This window comes from Sarcophilus harrisii, chromosome 6 (genome assembly GCF_902635505.1).
Source record: "Sarcophilus harrisii chromosome 6, mSarHar1.11, whole genome shotgun sequence".
Classification (NCBI taxonomy): domain Eukaryota; kingdom Metazoa; phylum Chordata; class Mammalia; order Dasyuromorphia; family Dasyuridae; genus Sarcophilus; species Sarcophilus harrisii.
Window position 1 is genome coordinate 185,831,570 of NC_045431.1, and position 23,010 is coordinate 185,854,579.

At 33.8% G+C, this 23,010-nt stretch overlaps 1 protein-coding gene across 3 annotated transcripts in view; it reads right to left on the reverse strand.

The window, feature by feature from the left end:
- HTT (huntingtin) overlaps positions 1–23,010 on the reverse strand; it is a 208,483-nt gene that overhangs the window by 182,335 nt on the left and 3,138 nt on the right. For all 3 annotated transcript variants that reach the window (XM_031943981.1, XM_031943980.1, XM_031943982.1), the window contains exons 2-5: positions 7,689–7,772; positions 2,694–2,814; positions 1,324–1,383; positions 987–1,066 (exon numbers count right to left, since the gene is read on the reverse strand). In XM_031943981.1, the coding sequence (XP_031799841.1) occupies positions 987–1,066; positions 1,324–1,383; positions 2,694–2,814; positions 7,689–7,772 (345 nt within the window). The remainder of the gene's footprint in view (positions 1–986; positions 1,067–1,323; positions 1,384–2,693; positions 2,815–7,688; positions 7,773–23,010) is intronic.

The window sequence follows — 23,010 nt, forward strand, 5'->3', positions numbered from 1 at the left end:
CATGAACTGATACTGAGCAAAACAAGCAGAACCAAGAAAACATTGTATATAGCAATAGCAAGTTTATGAGATGATCAACTATGATAGACTTGATTCGTCTCAGGGATTGAGTGATTCAAGGCAATGTCAATTAACTTTCAATGGAAAATGCCTTCCTTGGCCACAGAGAGAAATATGGAAACTGAATGTAAATCAATACATGTTAAATTCACTTTTATTTTCTTTTTCTTCTGTTTTTTTTTTCTTCATTGTTTTTTCCCTTTTATTCTAATTTTTCTCTCCCAATATGATTCATAAGGAAATGTTTAAAAAAAAAAAAAGTGGGGGGGGGGGGGGAATAATTTTTTAAAAAATAAAATAAAGTTTTGCAATATTATACCTAAGAGAAAGAACATAAAAGTTATCACCAAGGATATGTATGACTAGAAGAAGACAATTCATGTAGTAGAAGTAAATGATAATAAGATACAGACAAGCTAATGTAATGTTTGGACTACCTTTCTGGAATTAAGGAGTGCAAGAGGCAGGAGGGCCAACAGGAGGATGGTCAAAAACAAAATGTCCCATTTTCAGTACTTCTCAGCCCTTAAATACCTTAGTATACTTACATCATTACAGCATACTGAATACGTGTGAACTAGAGAACCATTACATCACCATATTAATTACTAAGTATATATGTGAACTAGAGAATCATCAACTCATCAATTCCACTGAGTTAACACCTCGTTTCAAGTATACTTTTCCAGAGTTCAGGCCTTCTACAAGCTAACAGTACTATGAGTCCCTACAAAATGTTATAAGTATTTCTAAAAAGACATGGACAAGAATTACATAGGATGAAAAGGTGTGGATAATTTGAGGTCATTAATGGAAAGAAGAGCCATGTAGAATCATGGATTCATCCAAATAAATTCTGACGAGAAATTATAGTAAGCTAAAATAAACTAAATTGAACACTAAAATGAAAAAATGAAAAAGTTTACCTGCATTTCTGAGGTCGAACCAGATGGGCAAGTTCAGCAAACCTCCAGAGGGCAGCTCTCAGGCTGCGAGAAGCACCATTCTAAGAAATTTAACAAGTAAAATATAGGTTACAAATTGGTGGCAACTATCAAATTAAATATATACAAATAAGTTTAAATTTCTAGTTTTTCTTTTTGGTCAAAGCAATATAATGAAAATCTATTTTACCCAAAAATACTCTTCTTTAAAAAATCTTTTAGATAAATTTTTTACCCAGATAAATAATTCTATATATGAGTCCACATATTTGTAGGAATTCTTGATTTTAATCTCTCTAAAAAGAAAACACTGCCTTACCTTTTTTATTTCCTTGTAGAGTTCTAACTGTAACCTGGGAAGATTGGATTCCATCAAAGCCTAAAAAAAAAATAAAAGAAATAACATTTTAACTATATACAGAAGATGGGCTTTATTAACTGCTACAAAGAACACAATTAAAAAGATAATTAAAAGGTTTAATCTTTTTCATGAAAGACGCAACAAATATTTAAGGAACAATTTAGAAAAAAAATAAGAGTAAACAGATATTTGCCAAACTATCACAAAATCATCTATGTAAGTGAAAGATGAAAAAGAAAAAGAACATTCTCTTTTTATTAGTTAAACCAGATATACTTCATGTCATTCTCACATGAAATAAATATATACTGCAAAACAATTATAAAGGTACTATAGTAAGCTTCAGCACAAGACACAACTGGGAATTGGATAGTAATAGCAAAATATGAGATATTTCCATCTTCCCATTCAAAACTAGCTTCCAAAGAAATCACTATGGTGGTATTCAGTTGCAAGACATGATGCTTGAAAATAATGTTCTGGTCATGTATACTTATTGTGTATCTAAGTTATATTTTAATATATTTAACATCTACTGGTCATCCTGCCATCTAGGGGGGGGGGGGGGGGGGGTAAGAGGTGGAAAAATTGGAACAAGAGGTTTGGCAATTGTTAATGCTGTAAAGTTACCCATGTATATATCCTGTAAATAAAAGGCTATTAAATTAAAAAAAAAAAAAAAGACATGATGCTTGTTTGGAAAAGCAATTAGTCTTAATTGGGAATTTCAAATTATGTCTACAAAATTGTCTAACAGTAGCAAAGGTGTATCAATTTGCTCATAATTCTCTCTGAACCTTTATGTCATTACGAATATATTTAAAAATTAAATTAGTTTATAAGAAGAGATAACTTAAAATTCAATAGGAAGTACTAAAGGATTTCAATTTTTTTTGCAGAAATTCAGACATATTGTTATCACCAAGAGCAAGATGTTAGCAGTAAACAAAATTAGAAAGATCAAAACAAGGAAATGAGATCCATTAAATAAATTATATAATAGCATCAATTCCATACGAACAACATTATATTTGTATCTGGGTCAATCAACCTAAAAAATACAACAAATATAATAATATCTGTTTGAAATAACATAAGGAAATTCTGTCTCGATCACCCTTTTGAAAAATGTTATGGAAGGTAAACTACCACCCAGTAATTCACTGTGCCTATAACATCCTGATAAATGGCATCAATATGGCATACTCAAGGCAAACAAAATCAACGAAAAAAATTAGGAATAGTCTCATTTATATATTTTTAAGAATGCTTGATTATGTGGACTTCAAAAACATATAAAACATAAATACATTACAAGGAGTTCTTACTTTTATAACTTTATTGAGACATTCATCAGCTACCATTCTAACATCCGATTCTGCATCATCACTGCACAGAAGAAAGAGTTCCATAGCAATGCCTAAAAGTTTCTGAAATTCTGGAGAATTTCTAAATAAAAGAAGAAAAAGTTGTAGTTGTAAGTCATATTGATTTTAAAAAAAAATTAGTGCCTAAAGAAACAAACTCAGAAACTTCTTTAATGTTCCCTCTTAACAGACTCCTTTTAGCTTTATTTATAATATTCCTAAAAAATTGGAAAATCAGAATTTCCCAATATGATCATTTTATTCCTTGTTTTTAAACAATATTTATTTTAGTAAGTTCTTAATAAGATTATGAACAGATCTATCTGTACATAATTGCTTCAAAATTCAATGAGGAAAGAAGCACTATTATTGACTTGCAAAAATAGCAATCTATTTAAATCTGAAAACTTTATTTGATTATATAATTGGATGAACTTAACTGGCTACCTGAAACAATTTCCTAAATACGTAGAAAGGGGCTTTTTTGCATGTCAAATATAAATAAAATTATGCCCCCTAAAAAATGACGAAACCTGAATCAAATTAGATTATTATCATAATGGCTGCCTCAAATTCTAAGTATACTCTAGGAAAGAAAGAATTATTTCCCCTTAAATCTTGGTAGTAACCACAGCTCAATCATTGTCCTACCAAAAGTAGCAAAAGAAGCTATGGTGATTTTTTTTAAATTGGGGAGAAGAGAGGAAAGATATGATTCCAAAATTTTTCTAGCATAGCTGGAAAAATTCACAACTCTATTCGTATCCATTAGTGTGTCTATCTTAACACAATTCTCCCAAATTTACATATTCATCTTTGTCAATCTGATGGATAAGAAAATGAAACTTCAATTGTACTTTGTACTTTTCTTATTATTAGTGCCTTGGAGCATTCTTTCATGGAGTTATTGAAAGCTTCCATTTCTTTTTTAAATATTGCCTGTCATATCTTAACTACCATATCTTTTTACATTTTTTTATACTTATTTTCTTTTTATCTATCATGCACATAACTCAATGTCTTCATTGTCTCCCTCATCACAATATAAACTTCTTACTACAAGAGATCGCTTCATTTCTTAGTTGTATTCCTATATATCACAATGCTTAGCACCTAACAGGAATTTAATAAATACAAGGTGCCTGATCTAGGATTGACTTCTGTTCTTATGTATTTATATAACTTCCCTATATATCTTCAAACTTTTAGAAGAGATATTTGCAGAAAAGATTTTTCTCCTCAACTAATTGCTTCTCTCCTAATTCTACGTAAATTCATTTGGAATAACAACAACAAAAAAGAACTACACTTACCTTTTAAGCTGGCAATAATATTATTAGGCATAAAACCCAAGGAAACAAAAAATAGGGAGAAAGATGCTCTGTCTTTTTTTTCTTCTCTCTCTCTCTCCATATGTACGTGTGTGTGTGTGTGTGTGTGTGTGTGTGTGTGTGTGTGTGTGTAAAAACATACATAACAAAATAATTTTGTAGAAGCCAAGAACTACAGAGTAGGTGCTCAATGTTGGACAATGGTTGAACAAAATGTGACACATTAACGTGATGAAATATAATTTGATCATAAGAAATGACATACCAAGAATTCATAAAAGCTGATATATTAAAATCTCTATTCTAAATTTATTCTGTAGGAGAAGATGTGTGGGCTGCAAAACTTAAGTCTTAATTTATATACAATTCTAATATCATTGGTTATTTGGTTTCATAGAATTACAACAGGTTTGATGGCATTCAGTCTAACCTTTTCATTTTTCAGATAAGAAAATTAAAATCCAGAAAGGGAAAGTGATCAAATAAGATATCCAAAATCCCTAAAAGTCCTAAAGAGGATTAATGATCACTGAAGATCATTTATTAAAGATACTTGTGTGTCAGACACTCTATAAACTATCCAACTCTGATTTTATTCAACTCAGTTTCTCCATTTCTTGATCAGAGGAGAGCAACAGGCAAGACCAGGAGGGGCCAGCACAATGATAGCAGACATTTCCACTCAGTCAGGCCAAAAAAAAAACAAAGAATGATGACCAAGTGCAACAAGTACAAGTATTATGACAAGTACATCAGATGACCATATGCCTTCATGAAAAGGTTCAAACCATGCTAAGTGATATTCTATTTAAAAAGGGAAGGGATAATAAGACAACATTTTCAACTAAAAATGATTTTTTTTAAAAAATTAAATAGAAAAGCACTTATGGAAATTTCAGTTACATGGAAAATTTATTTGAATGAAATACTATAGATCAGGGCTTCTTTAACTTTTTCCACTTGAAACCCCTTTTCAATCAGGAAATTTTTACATGACTCTGGGCATAGAAGTATAACACACACACACATATATAAATACATATGAAGTATATGTGTAAATAAAATATACAAATATATAAAATAGGCATACACATCAAACATTTACTGATAATAAATCCTAATTTTACAACCTCCCACATTTAGTTATAAAACCTCATATGGAGTTGCAAACCACAGTTTCAGAAGCTAGGTTGTAAAGATATGTAATTAAAGGAGAAAGGAAAGGTCTCTTTTTGCTCTTAAATTTGTCTCATGAATATATCAGCTTTACAAAGATATTTCTTTAACTTTTAATCCAAAAGTAACTGAAAAAAAAATATGATGCTATAATGGTGATTACTACATGTAAACTCTATATTTGATATTAATGACAGGACAGGAAAATAGAAGAAAATAGAAGTCCACCACTGGACTTGGAACTAGAAAACAATTCAAAATCTTGTGTCATCAACAAACTTCAGTTTCAGTTTCTTTATCTTCAAAATGTAGCTAATAATACTTCCATTATCTGTCTTATAGAATTGTTAAAGAATCCCAAGGAATTGTAGGAAAAACTGTCAAGTGCTATGTGAATTGTTATTATAGTAAAAATTGTAAATTGCATTTTAATCTCACAATGTGCCTATGAACTTGTGATGGAAAATGCCATCTGCCTCCAGAAAGATCTCCAGAAAAAGAACTATGGAGATTGAATGTGGATTGAAACATAATATTTTCAACATTTCTGTTTGTTTGCTTTTTCTTTCTTGTGTTTTTTTTCCCTTTTTGATCTGATTTTTCTTGTACAACATTACAAATATGTAAATATGTTTAAAAGGATTGTACATGTTTAACCTAAAAAAAAAAAAAAGGTAAATAAACAAATAAATAAAACAGTATGCCCATGAATGGAAAAAAACTTTCACTAGTAATACTTTATTACAGAACAAAAGATGCAAACATGATATCAGACAATACATAATGGTCTTGCGTCAGAAGATCTAAACTCAAGTCCTGCTTCTGACAAACAAGAGTTATGAGACTCAGATGTGAGTACAGTCCAGGACACTAATGTATATATGAGTGAAAATGGTTTGCATGACAGTAGTTCACCAAACAAAGATGGAATCACAGGCCTCTCGCCTGAAGACAAAGGAAAAGTTGAAACAATCTACCTGTCAGGAACAAATATAAACCACCTCGACTCCCAAAAAAGAAACCCATAGAAAAATCTTGGTGTTCTCTTCTACTTTGGAACTTTTAAGAGACAATTTAGCTATTATCATATGAACTTATGTCCCCAATAAATTTCTGCAATTATCTTTAATTTAAAGAATTACAGCATCTACTGCCTATGAATAACTGGTCAATCTCATGAGAGTCTGCTAAATGCTTCAGGATATTATTTTTCAGTGTACTCTTTAATGACCCCAGTTAGAAACAGATTAAAAATAATATTAACCGAAACTTAACCAAAACTCTAAGGCTTGCAAACTGTTAATATATATTAGTCTGAGCTGCATAACAACTCTAAGGTAGACAGTATAATTATCATTATCTGCGTTTTTACAGATGAAAAACTAGGGCTTGGAGAAGTCAAAGGTGATTCAAGCATGCTCACACAAATAGTGTCCATGAATGAATCTGAATCTCCACCTTCCAAATTTCACATTTAGCAAGTTCCCCAACATGCCACAGGGACTCCTTAGATATAAATCCTCCACAAATCAAACCTTCCAAAAAGTCAAACTTAGGAAAGCACAGTAGAATGACCCTATAAATTCTGTCAAATCAAGGGAAAATAATCATTAAAAAGAGACTACTAGGGCCTTCAGATCAATGTACAAAATATCTTTTCATGCTCTAAACTAAGAGAATCTGTAAACCAGAACTAGATAAAACAACTCCCAAAAATAAACCTAGAACTCAAAAAGTTCAAAGATCCAGACATCCTGTAGTTTCTACAAATTTGGCAAGAGACAATTACAATCGACTGCCAAACACCTTAAAAGTTCTACAACTTGAAACATATAAATATGCATATATATGTGTGTGTGTAAGTATGTATGTTTTAGGGGTAGGGATGTGTGTGTGTGTGTGTGTGTGTGTGTGTGTGTAGAATTATTCTACGAGGACAACAATTACAGAAGCTTCTTTATTAATGGTTTTATTTCTGTTTCTGTAATATAAATTCTTGTACATCAGAAAATGGTTCCTCAAGCACAAAAACTAAGGATAAATGACAACTGTGCATATAGAGGATAATTTTATTTCACAAGTCATATGTACTATCTAATATGTTATCCTCACAACATTTTTATAATAGAAAAAGACAGAGGTATCGACAATGCCTACCATCACATGAAAGCAATTTGAAATAGAACAAATTTAAATAAGATAATATAACTGAATATCACAATAGTAAAATGATTATATCTGTTTAGTATAAAATGACAAGGAAATAGTAACAAAACTTTTGCCTATGAATGCAAGTTGGATTAATGTGAATGCCATAAATGTTTTGAAGGCTTTTTCCTCCCGGTGATAAATTCAATTTAAATCTAAGGTCTTGAAGATTTTAAGTTCTTTGGAAGAAACAAAACATTTTTTGAAAGTAAAAGATTAAAAATATATTGTTTTTAATTACCTTAGAGACTGAGCCACTATATTTTCACATATTGTCAGGCAATGATTAACCCGGTCTTTCTTAGTAGTTGAAAGTTCTTTCTTTCTAAAAAAAAAAAAAAAAAAAGAGAGAGAGAGAAGAAAATAAAATCAAAAAACTTTATATTAGCCACACTATATTTCTCAATACATTTTATTAATTTGAAGTTCACTGAACCCAAATTATTTCCAAAGCTCTGAGTTAAGTGCTTCAGTGGGATGACAAGAATTTAACAGGATTTTTACAATGGGCTAAGTACTATGATGAGTTATAGAGATACAAAGAAAGGCAAAAACAGTCCTGGCCTTTAAAGAGCTCACATCATAAATGGGGAGACAATATGCAAATAACTATGTTCATTAAGTAGGAGATGAGATGGTCAAACCTACTGGACAAATGATTGTCACAATAAAAGAGGGGTTGTATCAAGGAAAGATTTGAGACAAAGGCCAACTAGAAGACTATTGGTAATCCAGGCAAGAAGTGATAAGGACAGCTGATTGTGCCTATAAGAAATGATGTGAATGCAGAACCAAGATTTGACAACTTAATTTTGTGGGATGAGACCAAGGCTGTGAGCCTGAGTGACTAAGAAGATAGCAGTGCTCTCAAAAGTAACAAAGTTAGGAAGAAGGAAGACCTTGTGCACACTATAATCCTAGCAACCAGGAAAGCTGACCTAGTGGTTGGTTCCCTGGAACTCCGGAGTTCTCAGCTACAGTGGACTGAATCAATGCAGGTTCCCCAATGAATAGCAAGACAGCCCAAGTCAGAAATGAAGCAGGTAAAAGTTTCCATGAAGATCAATACTGGGATAGAACCTGTAAGCAATTTCTACGCTTATAGCCTGGGCTTTAAAGTACCAGCAGCTACTGCAATAACCCAAGGATAAGGGCTTACACCAGGTGGTGGCAGTATTAGAGAGAAGGGGGCCCTTTCAAGAGAGACTGCAAAGGTGAAATAGATGGGCCTGAGCAAAGGACTGTGTCTGGGGATGAAAGACACTGAGGACCCCAGCATGCAATGTGCCTGGGTGTGAGTCTGGGAGAACGATGTGGCCCTTACAGAAATAGCAAAGACAGAAGGAAAAATAACAAGATCTTTTCCGGACATTTTAAATTTAAGATGTCTACTGGATACCCAATTCAAGACATCTGAAAGGCTTTTGGAGATATGAGATGATATTATCTAGATATAATGATAGTCTAATCAAATTAGGAAAGCAAGGGATTGTCTATCAGATCTTTGAAGGAGGGAAGAATTTATGACCAAACAAAAAATAGAAAACATTATGAAATGCAAAAAGGATAATTTTTATTACATCAAAGTAAAGTTTTTGCACAAACAAAACCAGCCAAGATTAGAAGGAAAGGAGAAAACTGAGAAACAATTTTTATCTCATTTCTAAAATGCATAGAGAATTGAGTCAAACTTATAAGAATACAAGCCATTCTCCAATTGATAGATGGTCAAAGGATGCAAACAAAAAATTTTCAGATGAAGAAATTAAAACCATTTCTAGTCATATGAAAAATTGCTCTAAATCACTATTCATTAGAGAAATGCAAATTAAAACAACTCTTAGGTACCACTACACACCTCTCAGACTGGCTAAAATGAGAGAAAAAAATAATGATAAGTTTTGGAGGGACTGTGGGAAAACAGGGACACTAAAGTCTATTATACTGTTCTCTACACTTGAATTCCTTGCGCCCTTATCCAGTGTTCATTAGGCCTTGTTAACACTCAGTCTTAGGGTAAGTAGTATTCTGTACTATTTCACTTGGCATCTTATCTGCTTCTGTGGAATTCAAGTGTAAGGAACAGTATAGACTTTAAATGATTCACCAAGAGGTCAATACAGAAAAAGGGAGGAAGTATATAGACAAGGCAGGAAGATGACATGGAAAAGGAATAAGGAATGGAGGACCCAGAGGTCCTGGTGAAGATAAAAAATGTTTAGGGGTTTAAAGAATAGGAAAAGTTAAAATGACAAAAGATTATCATCAGATAATGTCATTTTAGAGTTCATGATCACGAAAATACAATACTCGTAAGTGATAAGTTCAAGGATATGAGAATGTATGTAGCTAAAGTAGATTGAAGGTAGTTACATGGGAACTAAATGGACTGAGCAACTAGGAAATTAAGGTAGTTGAGAGGGCATAAGTTTGCATGTTGAAGACTCCCTAATACAGAAGCAAAAGCTGAGGTGGAAAATTTGTCATCAAGGCACTGAATTCACTGAGAAAAGAAGGTGAGTGTAGTGCATAAATAACAACTATCACCCTTAACTGCTTTCTTTTCCTATCAATTTTTATTAGTAGACCAGTTTAGTAAAACTTCATGGTGCACAATTAGTTGTTTGTTTTGATTTTGAGTTTTTTGTTTATTTTTTTTACTGAGGCAATTGGGGTTAAATGACTTGTCCAGGGTCACACGGCTAGGAAGTGTTAAATGTCTGGTCCTCCTGACTTCAGAGCTGGTGCTCTCTATCCACTACACCAACTAGCTGCCCCTTGCACAGTAAGTTTCAAAAGAGATATATAAGATATCCTTTTTTCAGACATGGCCAATGTTGCTAGTTGTTCTAAGTTAATAGATAACATATGTGTATATTTATAAACATAATATAAACAGTATATGCTTTAAACAATATATAAATCTAAACACACTAGAATATCCAATCTTGTCATCAATGCTGGGTCTCTCGTCGCAAAGAAAAGAAGGTTTAATTTGGAGCAGGGGTAGGGAACATTCAGGTTGAACAAGGTCCCAAAATCATTTGCTAAGGCAACCACAGCAAAGATAAGCTGAAAACTAGGTACAACCATATCCCATGGCTTGAGTTCTATAAGTTGATAATTTTGTGTGGCCCATAAATGATGTTATAAATATCCAAATGGTTCTTGGCAGAAAAAACATTCCCCACCCCCTTAGACAAATTAGAGGAATAGGATTGCTCAATTATGAAAAGGACCACTGTTATCTGGATAATAGATGAAAGATAAGGAGCTAAGATTTCTTACTTGGTTAAGACAAACCATTTGAGGCAACTTTTATTTGTATACTATTAATATGACTTGAAAGAATGGCTCTCTATAAATCTTATTTGTAAAATTTCACAAAATGAAAAAAGTTGGAGTTGGAAGAGCTAGGTCCTCTAGTTCAGCTTGCAACTGAAATACAAATCCATTCAATGAAAAAAACCTAACAAGTGATCATCTAGCCTCTAACTTGAAAATCTTTGGGAAATTAGAAGCCATTACTTTTTCAGGTGGCACATTTTACTACTAGATAGCTAAAATAATTAGAAAACGTTTTCCTATATTTAGACAAATCTGACTCCTGAATCTTCACTTATTGTCTGTCCTCTGGGACCATGAAGATCAAATCTAATTTAAACATATTTAAATATATGAAGATAGTAATGTCACCCCTAAGTCTTCTTGTCTCCAGGTTCTAACATTCCCTTACCATCCTGGCTGCCCTGTTTTGGGCATGTTCCAACTTGTCAATTTCTTTTCCTAAAAGGTATACCTAAAAATGGACAAAATATTTCAGAAGATGTAAAGCCAGGGAAAAGAATAGTAGGGCTTGTATCGCTTTTATTCAAGTGACTGAAAGAAATTCTTTCCATTTATCAATTAATGCAATAAAACTACTGTATACTGAAGGCCCAAATTTAAAAACCAACAATACCAACAAAACCATTCTCACCATTCCATCACTAATTCAACAAGGCTATTGATTTCTACTTTAAAACCTGCATTTAAAAAAAAAAAATCAAACATTACTTCTATTCTTACAATGTTCAATCATTTTAATAAAAAGCTAAAATTGCAAGCATGCATCCATTTTTCTATCTTGAAATTGATGACCACTGCTTAAAATTTTTCTCTTAATTATCAATTTTCCCCCTCCTCAACTGTTTTGGGAGGATAGCCACTACCATAAATGACACTGTGATCATCAGAATCAAGAAGTTTTTAACAGACATCTCCAGTCTAAACAGATTTTGCAATGTTTTATCCTGAGACCAAAGAACTTAATTTCAAAAGTGAAATTCAAGAAAAAATGTTTAGGTTGATTACTTTCACTGTAATCCTCATCTTTTTATTAAAAGCAGATTTTAGCATGATTTATGATTCCCTCAGCTATGCAAAGAAAAATTAAACATAGCACAAATGTACAAAGCAAGGACTATATTAAAAGAAAAACATATCAGGAAAAATGTGAAAGTAACAAGAACAGAACGAAAAAAGTCAGAAATACTGCAAAAGTATGTGTTGGTGCTGGCAAAAAACAAAGATTTTTATTTATGAAGATGCTATGGACTTTTCATCAGCTCATTTAATGTAAAAATTTTCTAAAAACACAGTATTGATCTAGTAAATTATAAGCATTTTGAGGACAGGAACAATATCTTATTTATATGTGCTAATAAATCTCTAAGTGTCTAACAAAGTAGTAGAAGTCTAAGGAATGCAGTCTTTATGGTCAAACAAAATGAGTAACAATGTGGCTGAATGGATCCAGATTCAAAGCCAAGATACCCTCACCTCAGACATATATTGACTGTGTAATCCTAGGCAAGTCCTAGGATTGAGAGTAACCTCTCAATGCCCCTACAAAATAAAAATGCCTTAAAACTGCTAAAAGTGAGCAAACTGTTAGGAATAACACATTAAACAAAAGAGAAAACATCATTCTATCTTGTTCAAAGCCATGGACTTCTAGTTGCCTAATTTCAAAGCTAAAGACATGGGAGGTTTAAGGAAAAAAAAAATCATATAAGAATCCTCATGGGACCAGCAAGGTAGTGCCCTGAATTCAGGAGGGCTTGAGTTCAAATTTGATCTCAGATACCTGGGCAAGTCACTTAACCCTAATTGCCTCAGCAAAAAAAGAAAAAAAGAATCCTCCTGATAGGGAACAAAAAAACAGAGACAGATACACTCAATGTGAAAAATGAAGCCCTTCCCTTCAAGTCATTTTTATTCAATGGTACTGCAACATTAAGTTAGCATCAAAAAGTTTTAACAGCAGGAGAGTAAAGAATAGATCTCTAACATTTGAATCACAGGATATGCTGTAGTTAAAAAACCTAGATTACTTGAGACAACAAATGAAAATCCTCCAATTACTTGACTAATATTAGAAGAAATATATTTGTGATAAAGAAGTGTTATGGGCCAGAAGTCTGAATTTGAAACAAGGATTCGTACAAGGTGCTAACTCAGTGGATTTGATAAAGACAATGGTTGGTTAGGATGGTGCTTAATAAGTTCTCTAGTTCAGTACAGGTACTTAGAACGTAATATAGTTCCACAAGATTCACACCTATGATGAGAGAGCATAGAGGCTCAGACAAACTCAGCTAGGTTCATTCAGAGGCCAGAGAAGACAGAAGGCTGGAGGCGGAAGCCCAAGCCTTTGGACTATTCATTTCCATCTTCATCAGCACTGTGGTGGCAGGCTCTCCTCCACTTCTCCACTGAAACCAAGACTCCAGAAGGCCTCCAGAAAACTAGCTAAGCCCCAAGTGAAGGAGATAGGACTTTGAAGGAGGCAATTAAGGATTTGGACTTTAACCCTTGGCTAACTCATGTGGTGATTACTGAACTGAAAGGAAGGCTGCTCCCAGAGACCTCCAGGAAACCCAAACAGAGAACATTACAAAAGAAGCATTCCAGCTGAACTGGGACTTTTTCACAATATAAGTTTTGTTAGAAGTTAATCCTTTATTAAAATTCTGTTCCTGGAATCAGAAGACTTAGTTCAAATACAGCCTCAGATACTTACAATTAATCTCTATTTGGTTCAATTTCCTCAACTTTAAAATAAAGATGATAATAAGAAGTTAATTCTTTATGTAGGTTAAATATTAGTTCCAATGATTCTGAAGTTTAATATTAACAAAATGAACTACTTGTAATTATATATCCCAACTATACAGAGTAATGATGGTCAGGAAAACACATCGCAATATTCAAACATGATTCAATCCCCTTAATTCAAATTCTGATTTCTACTCAAAGTCCTACTTAGTCATAAATTACAAACATCTTTAAAGGTAGGACCAAATTAAAAAAAAACAAAAAAAACTATTATCAGGATGCAGACTAGAGTCTATTATATGTGATATAATTAGCATTTATTGTTTTCTCTCCTGAATATGACATCCATCTGTCTTAACTGACCAAAGGCTTTTGAGTGATGATAGATTTCTTTTAATAGACTCTAGGATATTTGGCAGTAGGCAGGTGATGCAATTGGCACAATATAATTCACAAACAGAAGTATCTACAGGGCCTCACTGAATAGGAGGTGCTATCATAGAACTTTGTATCTGATATCCTCCCTGACAGTGGCAAACATCTTTGGTGAGCATGGATCCCTCCTTTTTTATGACTCATTTGACATAATCTCTTTTGTATTCTTCAATGAATCTTCTAGGATTCTGACATGTGCATGGAAGTTCATTCCTTATTAGGGGAAAGTTTTTTTCTCTACTGAATCAAATGCTTTTTTATAAACAATCAAGAAGCAACAAGCACAGTGGCTTCCCATATCATTGTGAGATCCTGTATCTGAAAGTGTAGACCACAGGTCCTCAAACTGCGGCCCACGGGCCAGATATGGTAGCTGAGGACTATTATTCACCTCACCCAGGGCTATGAAGTTTCTTAATTTAAAGGCCCACAAAACAAAGTTTTTGTTTTTACTATAGTCCGGCCTCCAGCAGTTTGAGGGACAGTGAACTGGCTCCCTATTTTAAAAGTTTAAGGACCCCTGGTGTAGACCTTTCATTTAATCATGTAACTAAAAAGAATTAATTGGCTATAAATGTTGTTTAGTCGTTTTAGTCATGTCCTAACCCTTGTGGTCCACGTGAAGTTTCCTTGCCAAAGATATTGAAGTGGTTTGACATTTCTTCTCCAGCTTATTAATTACAGAAGAGAAAGCTGAGATAAATAGGTGACACACTCCCCCACCCCACCCCACCCCACCCCCAGAGTCACACAGTCTAAAGCTATAAGACCAGATTGAACTCAGGTCTGACTGCTGACTCCACCCTCTATCCACTGCTCCACCTAGCTGCCCTATTTTGTTTAATCATGTCTGATTCTATGATCCTATTTGGGATTTTTTTAGTAAAGATCCTGATGTAGTTTGCTATTTATTTCCTTCTGCTTATTTTACAGATGAAAAAATTGAGGCAAACAGGGTTAAGTGACCTGCCCAAGGTCACAGCTAGAAAGTGTCTGAGACCAAATTGGAACTCACTAAGAAGAGTCTTCCAGTATCCAGGATAGGTGTCTATCCACTACACCAACGATTTGCAAAAGTCTGGCTATTTCTTTTTCATATTTTCATCAAAGATGGGTGCTCCTAATGCTAGTGTACACTATTCTTATAAAGATTCTATATAGATGGGAAGGTAAGAATATATGTCAGTAATTACTAATATCTTGATTACCTTTTTCCAATAATAATAATTCAAATTGCTTGCAACTGTTTCTTACCTGCCCTCCTTTGGTTATCATTATTATTACTCACTTACACCTTCAAAATTATATCCCCCCCTCTCAGCAGCATAAATCTTCTCTGTATATGCGTGGTCCATTAAAATTACTCTTTCCACCTTTGTTTTCTTTAGTGTTAGTTTTACTTCCTCGTGCAGTACATTGGGGACTCTGATATCACACGCCTATTACTGACAAAAAAAAGTTACTCATAGAAGTACAGGTTTCATCTGTTTCTAGTCCTCCTTTAGGTTTTATCCTTAAATGTTCTGAAGATAATCCATCTTAAATGAATTTTTCATCAATCTCTCCATATACCTGTTTATCCCTCCACCCATTCCTTGTTGCTTTGAGGCAGTTATGAAGCAAACTTTTTCCCCATGCTTCATAAAGAGTTTGCAAACAAATTTACATTCTAAAGCGTGATATCTTTAGCTGTCACATCTTTAAATTTAGTAAGGAGTTCAAGTTTTTACTGATAGTCAAACACTTGAAATAAAAAACTGATTGTGGCCTTCATATGGCCACCCATTGAACAAAAGAAAGGACTAGCCCATAAAACAGGTCTTTGCTACAAAAGCCTTGATGAATTTTATTTTCAAAGACAGACTTTCAAGTGAAACACAAACACACAAAAAAAAAAAAAAAAAAAAAAAAATTGAGTTATCAGTTTGTGACTCACAAAAAATACTGTGGTATCTATAGATAAGGAATTCAGTTGTGGTCTAGAGAAAGGTAGAACAAACCACTAGCTAGCTGCTTTACCACTGCAAGCCGCTTGACCTCTTATGGTCTAAGTTTCCTATCCGGAAAATAAGAAGAGTTGAACTAGATAATTTCTATGGTCTCTGATGAATAAAACATTTAAGGATTCTAAGCTTTTTGAACATATTGACGGTCTGTGTTTTCAAACAGTAAAAAACATTAAATAAATCCATTGTAATACTGTTAATTTTGCATTTTTACATTCAAAGGTTCTGATAAAGATCTCATTTCTAAAATATAGAAAGAACTGACTCAAATTTATAAGAATTCAAGCCATTCAATTGTTAATGCTGTAAAGTTACCCATGTATATATCCTGTAAATAAAAGGCTATTAAATAAATATATATATATATATATATATATATATATATATAGTTGACTTTTTGAAAAAAAAAAAAAAGAATTCAAGCCATTCTCCAATTGATAAATGGTCAAAGGACATGAACAACAACTTTCAGATGAAGAAATTGAAACCATTTCTAGTCATATGAAAAGGTGTTCTAAATCACTATTGATCAGAGAAATGCAAATTAAGACAAGTTTGAGCTACCACTACACAACTCTCAAATTGGCTAAGATGACAGGAAAAGATAATGATGAATGTTGGAGAGGATGGAGGAAAACTGGGACACTGATACAATAATTGTTGGTGGAATTGTGAACGGATCCAACCATTCTGGAGAACAATTTGGAACTATGCCCAAAAAGTTATCAAACTGTGCTTACCATTTGATCCAGCAGTGTTTCTGCTGGGCTTATAACCCAGGGAGATCTTATGGGGGGAAAGGGACCCACATGTGCAAAAATATTTCTGGTGGCCCTTTTTATAGTGGCTAGGAACTGGAAATTGAATGGATGCCTATAAATCAGAGAATGGCTGAATAAATTATGGTATATGAATGTTATGGAACATTATTGTTCTGTAAGAAATGACCAATAGGATGATTTCAGAGAGGCCTGGAGAGACTTCTACAAACTGATGCTAAATGAAATGAGCAGAACCAGGATATCATTATACACTTCAACAACAATAGTATATGATGATCAATTCTGATGGACATGACCCTCTTCAACAATGAGATGATTTAAACCAAATCCAATTGTTCAGGGATGAAGAAAGCCATCTACACCCAGGAAGAGATCTGTGGGAAGTGAATGTGGGTCACAACATAGCATTTTTACTCTTTTTGTTTTTGTTTGCTGGAATTTTATTTTGCTCCTCTTTTTTTTTTTTTTTTTTGCCTTGCACAGCACGATAATTGTATAAATATGTATGCAAAAATTGGAACATATATTTCTACCACGTTTAACATATATTGGACCACTTGCCATCTGGGGGAAAGGTGAAGAAAGGTGGGGGAAATGGGTTTTTACAAAGGCTAATGTTGAAGAATCGTCCACACATATTTTGAAAAATAAAAAGCTTTAATTAAAAAAAAAACAAAAAACTTGATTTTGTTTCAGTTCCCAGAACTAATATTCAATACCCCTTGGACATGTTGAGTCTTTAAAACATGAATTGACACTCTACAAAAATATTATCTGTTCTCAAATAATTTAATTCTATCCATTTTAGAAAAACAGGCTTAAGGCAATCTCTTGTACCATATCTAACGGTTAAAAAAGAAATCCACATTTTGTCAAATTGGCAGGAGAAAAGAAAGATGTCCTTTTTAGGTTAGGCTTTCAAATCAGAAAGACATTTTATCTGGACAACTAATGAATATACAGTAGATAAGGCTTTCTGGTCCATTATTAGACTACTCTGCACTAGAAAATTTTTACTTCCTTTAAGGAAATAGAATAAAGTTTAGAGATAGATTAGGTAACTTATTAATCAAACTGCAAATGTACACCAAATTTCCTTTTTAAAAAAAAGTCTTCTTTTTCTAAGGTTTTCCATTCTTTTCAGCACTCAGCAGGAAAAATTCTAATTTGTATGTAAGGATAGGGGGAGAGAGAGAAAGAGAGATCACACATTCACTCAATACAATATTCGAGAAAGTTCTTTGAAGTACTTTTTTTGGGGGAATGAGGGAAGAGACAGTCAGGGTTTATTGATTTGACCAGAGTCAAATAGTAAGTAAACTCAGTTCCTCCTGATATGCTTCTTTCTAAAGACTTTCTAAAAAGACTGCCATTATGTGACTAGCCAAAACATGTCCAAAAATAAATGGCTTATGAAATACAAGTTGAAAGGAAAAAGATAGTATATTAAAATACATTTAACTAGTCTAAATATAAGCCACAATTTCCCCAAATCTTACTCATAAAATATCCGAGAACAACCTAAAACCACTTTCTTCTTAGTACCATGTCCTAAACCCCACTAGTCTCCTCAGAAGCAGAAATAACAACGGTTTTTCCAGTTTCCAATATCTCTCCTTCTCCTTATCACCAAGACACCTGAGTGTGTAACAAGCATGTGAAAAGAAGAGAAATAGCCTCCCCAGAGTTTGTTCAGACTCTGCTTTCCACTTGGAACAAAGCATATTTGTCACAGAAGTGATTGCCAGTAGACCAGCTATAAAATAAAAAAAAATAGCCACTGATGGAAGATTTCAGTCAAATGAGGTTTCTAAATTTTTTCAATTTAGTTAAGGGAGTGAGAAAGGAGGGGAGAGCAAGTAAATATGCCTAATCTACATCAGCCTCTTTCTTCCTCAGCTTAAAATCATGGGATCACAGATTAAGAGTAGGAAGAGACTTTAAAGATCATCTAAATCCAATCCAACTAACTATTTTTTAATCACACTCCTATCAGTAAAACATTTTTGAGCATGCACTCCCAATCTGTATTTACCTATTCATAACTTTTATATTATATATATATACACATATATATACTAAATTAATACTTGTATAAATTATATAATTTACACACAAAATATAAATTTAAAGGGGATAAGGATGAAATAATATTTTCTTCTGTAGTCAATCAACAGCCACTAGAGTTTCTTAAGTGACAAAATAACAAGATATATCATTTTGGCAGCTGTGCGGAAGATGAATAAGAATGGAAAGGTTTGAAATAAGAAAACCAAATAGAAAGTTATCCAAAAAGTTTTGGCAAGAATAAGGGCCTAAACCATGGTGGTGATCATGTCAATAAAGGGGAGCAAGATGTGGGAGATGCTGTACAGATAGAAAAGAAGTATTTAGCAGCTGACCGAATATGTGAGTGACAGTTAAGGACCTGAGGATAACAAGATTGTCAACTTGGCTGACTTCTGAAAGTATGGTGGTGCTTTCAACAGTAAGTAGAGTTCAGAAAAGCAATGGATTTAGAGAGAAAAAAAATTATAAAGATCTCCCGCCACATCCCTAACAGAGCCAGCTAAGGAGCACAGAGACACCAGGGAGTATTTGCTTTCAGGCTGGGGAACTTATAATAGATATGATGTGAAGAGGAAGGTAAATTTTTTTTTTTTTGGTAGGATTCATTTATTTATTTATTGTATTTTTGTTACAGCTTTATATTTCCAAGACATATGCATGGGTAATTTTCAGTATTGACACTTGCAAAACCTTCTGTTCCAACTTTTCCCCTCCTTCCCCCCACCCCCTCCCCTAGATGGCAGATAGACCAATACATGTTAAATATGTTAAAGTATATGTTAGATACAATATATGTATACATATCCATACAGTTATTTTGCTGCACAAGAAGAATCGAACTTAGAAATAACCTGAGAAGGAAATAAAAAATACAAACGGACAAAAATAGAGGGAGTGGAAATGTTATGTTGTGATTCACACTCATTTCCCATACTTCTTTCGCTGGGTGTAGCTGGTTCTCTTCATTTTTGAAGAGAATAGAACTGATTTGGTTCATCTCATTGTTGAAGAGAGTCATGTCCATCAGAACTGATCATCATGTACTATTGTTGTTGAAGTATATAATGATCTCCTGGTCCTGCTCATTTCATTTAGCATCAGTTCATGTAAGTCTCTCCAGGCCTCTCTGAAATCATCCTACTGGTCATTTCTTACAGAACAATAATATTCCATAACATTCATATACCATAATTTATCCAGCCATTCTCTGATTGATGGGCATCCATTCAATTTCCAGTTCCTAGACACTACAAAAAGGGTCGTCAGAAATATTTTTGCACATGTGGGTCCCTTTCCCCCCATAAGATCTCCCTGGGTTATAAGCCCAGCAGAAATACTGCTGGATCAAATGGTAAGCACAGTTTGATAACTTTTTGGGCATAGTTCCAAATTGTTCTCCAGAATGGTTGGATCCATTCACAATTCCACCAACAATTGCATTTGTGTCCCAGTTTTTCCCCATCTCCTCCAACATTCATCATTATCTTTTTCTGTCATGAGGAAGGTAATTTTCCTGAAAGTACCTGAACAGCCAATGAACTAAGGGAATGAGGGTCAAAGGAAGCCAGAGTCAATGGAAGGATGATGATTTTCACAATAGTAGGAAGAGGCAGAGTAGAATAATGTTGGGGGTACTAGATGAAGAAGAGTTATTAAAGATTATGGGTAAGATAGGACCCATCTTCCCACCCTCCTCCGTTTTGGAAACTACACATCACTTTCTGTCAAACATAAAGTACTTTGCAAACTTTAAAGTGCTATATAAATGTTATTCTTATGAGAATGATTTGATGGATGAAGAAATTGAAGTTCAGGATGGTATTGAACTAAATGAAATTCATCAAAGTCCTAAGCAGCAAAGCCAAATTTTGAACCCAGGTGCTCCATCCTGCAAGTCTAGGACTCCTTCCACTACGTGTTTATTTCAATACTTAAATATTTTTAAACAGTATGAATAGTCCCTCCACCAATAAAGTGAAAATTCTATTTGCCTCTGTGTTTGTTTTGTACTGTGTTGTGGCCTCCCAAAAAATGTTTCAAAAGATTGTGGTTCAACCAGTTGATGAGAAAAGCCTCTCTAAACTTAGCTAAACACAGCTTACCAAAATCATCTTTCTAAAGTACAGATCTGATTGATCAAGTCACTACTGTGCTCAAAAGACCTTTGGTAACCCCATAATGCCTCTAGGGCAAAATACCAATCCCTTTGCCTGGCCTTTAAGTACCTTAACAATCTCACTCTAGCCTTTCTATCCTTATCTGTATCTCAAATTATGTTCCATCAGTAGCACAGCTACTTTAAAGCTGAAATTCAAAAATGAAAACTAAATCCTTACTTCAAGGAATTTATAACCTAAATATTTCCGTTATTCCACTTATCTAACAATCTCCTTTTCAGCCACATTGTCCTACTAGTTATTTCCTAAATTCAGAATGCTATTTCTTGCCTCTAAACACGGGCACCCCCTCTCATAATCTTTATGATTCCTACATCAAGGTGAATCTTAAAAGAAGTGGTGCGCGGGCACACACACACACACACATCCCAGACCTCTTTCAGAGTTTCCTTGGAAAAGATATGCTGATGTGATTTGCCATCTTTCCCCAACTCATTTTTCAAGTGAGAAAACTGAGGCAAACAGGGTAAAGTGACTTTCCCAGGGTACATAATAATTAACTGTTAATGCACATAGCTTTCTGAAATTAAGAGTCCACATACTTGGGGTACAGCTTTATGCCAGCTGTATTCCACCCCCACCCCCACCCTGCCCATATAAATTTCCATAAAGCAAGGGAAGTTTCAGTCTCACCTTTTCGGGTGAAGCCCCACCCCAGAGGTCTAGTTTACACTGCTTCAAAGTTTGTAGAATTAAGGATAATGATAAGAATTAAAAAGATTCTAGTTTGCCATTCTAAAATTTCGTTATTTATTTGGTTTCCTTTAATTTGGCACATTTCTGCATGGCAAAATCTTACTTTTAAAGCTGTGCACTGTAAGTCATTTTGTACATGGCATCACACTAACTATATCAAGATCAAAAGAATCCTCATCTGAGAGCCTCCATAGGGAAACTAGAAAAATGTAAAAAAAAAAGTTATTCTAACCATCCATATCGGAAAAACAAAAGTTGATGGAAAACATGGACTACTCAGTCTAAAGCATAAAGCTAGACTGACAACCCATCAACATGCAGAACTTGAAACACCAATTATGATAAAAAATGACTGTGTCCAAAATTGAACATGAGGAGATCGGCCAAGTTCACACCTGAGATACTATCAAGTATTCCAAATTGCTTACAACTACAAATATCTTTCCCTTTAACATCAACAATGATAACTCGTGTCTATAAATCATGATATGCCAAAACCTTTGAAGAATCAAATTCTAAGTAATCCTAATGGCAATGGAAAAATTTATGGTGGGTATAAAGAGACTATAATAATATATTACTAGCAATGAATGATTTCAATATGAAAAATAATTTTTAAAGCTTGGAGATTCTACCTCACATAAGAATGACACAAAGTTATTGAAATCATTGATGGAGTTATGGAAGAACAGGAACATTATGCACTGTTGATGGAACTATAACTTCAGCCCTGCCTCACTTCAATTCAATTCACTTGCAGGTCATGGCATGACCTCCCTGATGTCACAGTCCTCTTTGAGAACAAAGGACAAACAATGAACTAATCCAACTACATTTTAAAATATCAATAAATACACACACACGTATGTATGTATGTATTCTCTGATCTAGCAATACCACTATTAGGCATATACCCTAAATAGGACAAAGATTGAAGGAAAAAATTCCTATGAACAAATAATTATTCCAGCACTTTTTCTTGTAGCAAAAAACTGCAAACACACTGATCAAGGGAATGGCTCATCACATCATGGTACATGAGTGTAATAGGAAAACACAGTGGTATGAGAAAAAACAAACAAAACAGATTCAGAGAAACTTGGTAAGACTTCTAGAATCTGGTACAGGGTGAAATGAGTAAAACCAAAACCTATATATACGATTATTACAATAATATTAAGGAAAACAATGAAAGACTTCAGAACTCTGAATCAAGTAAAGATCACGACTTCAGAAGAATGCTACATTTACAAGAAAAAAGGTGATAGACTAGAGGTGAAGAATGAGTCAATTTTAGA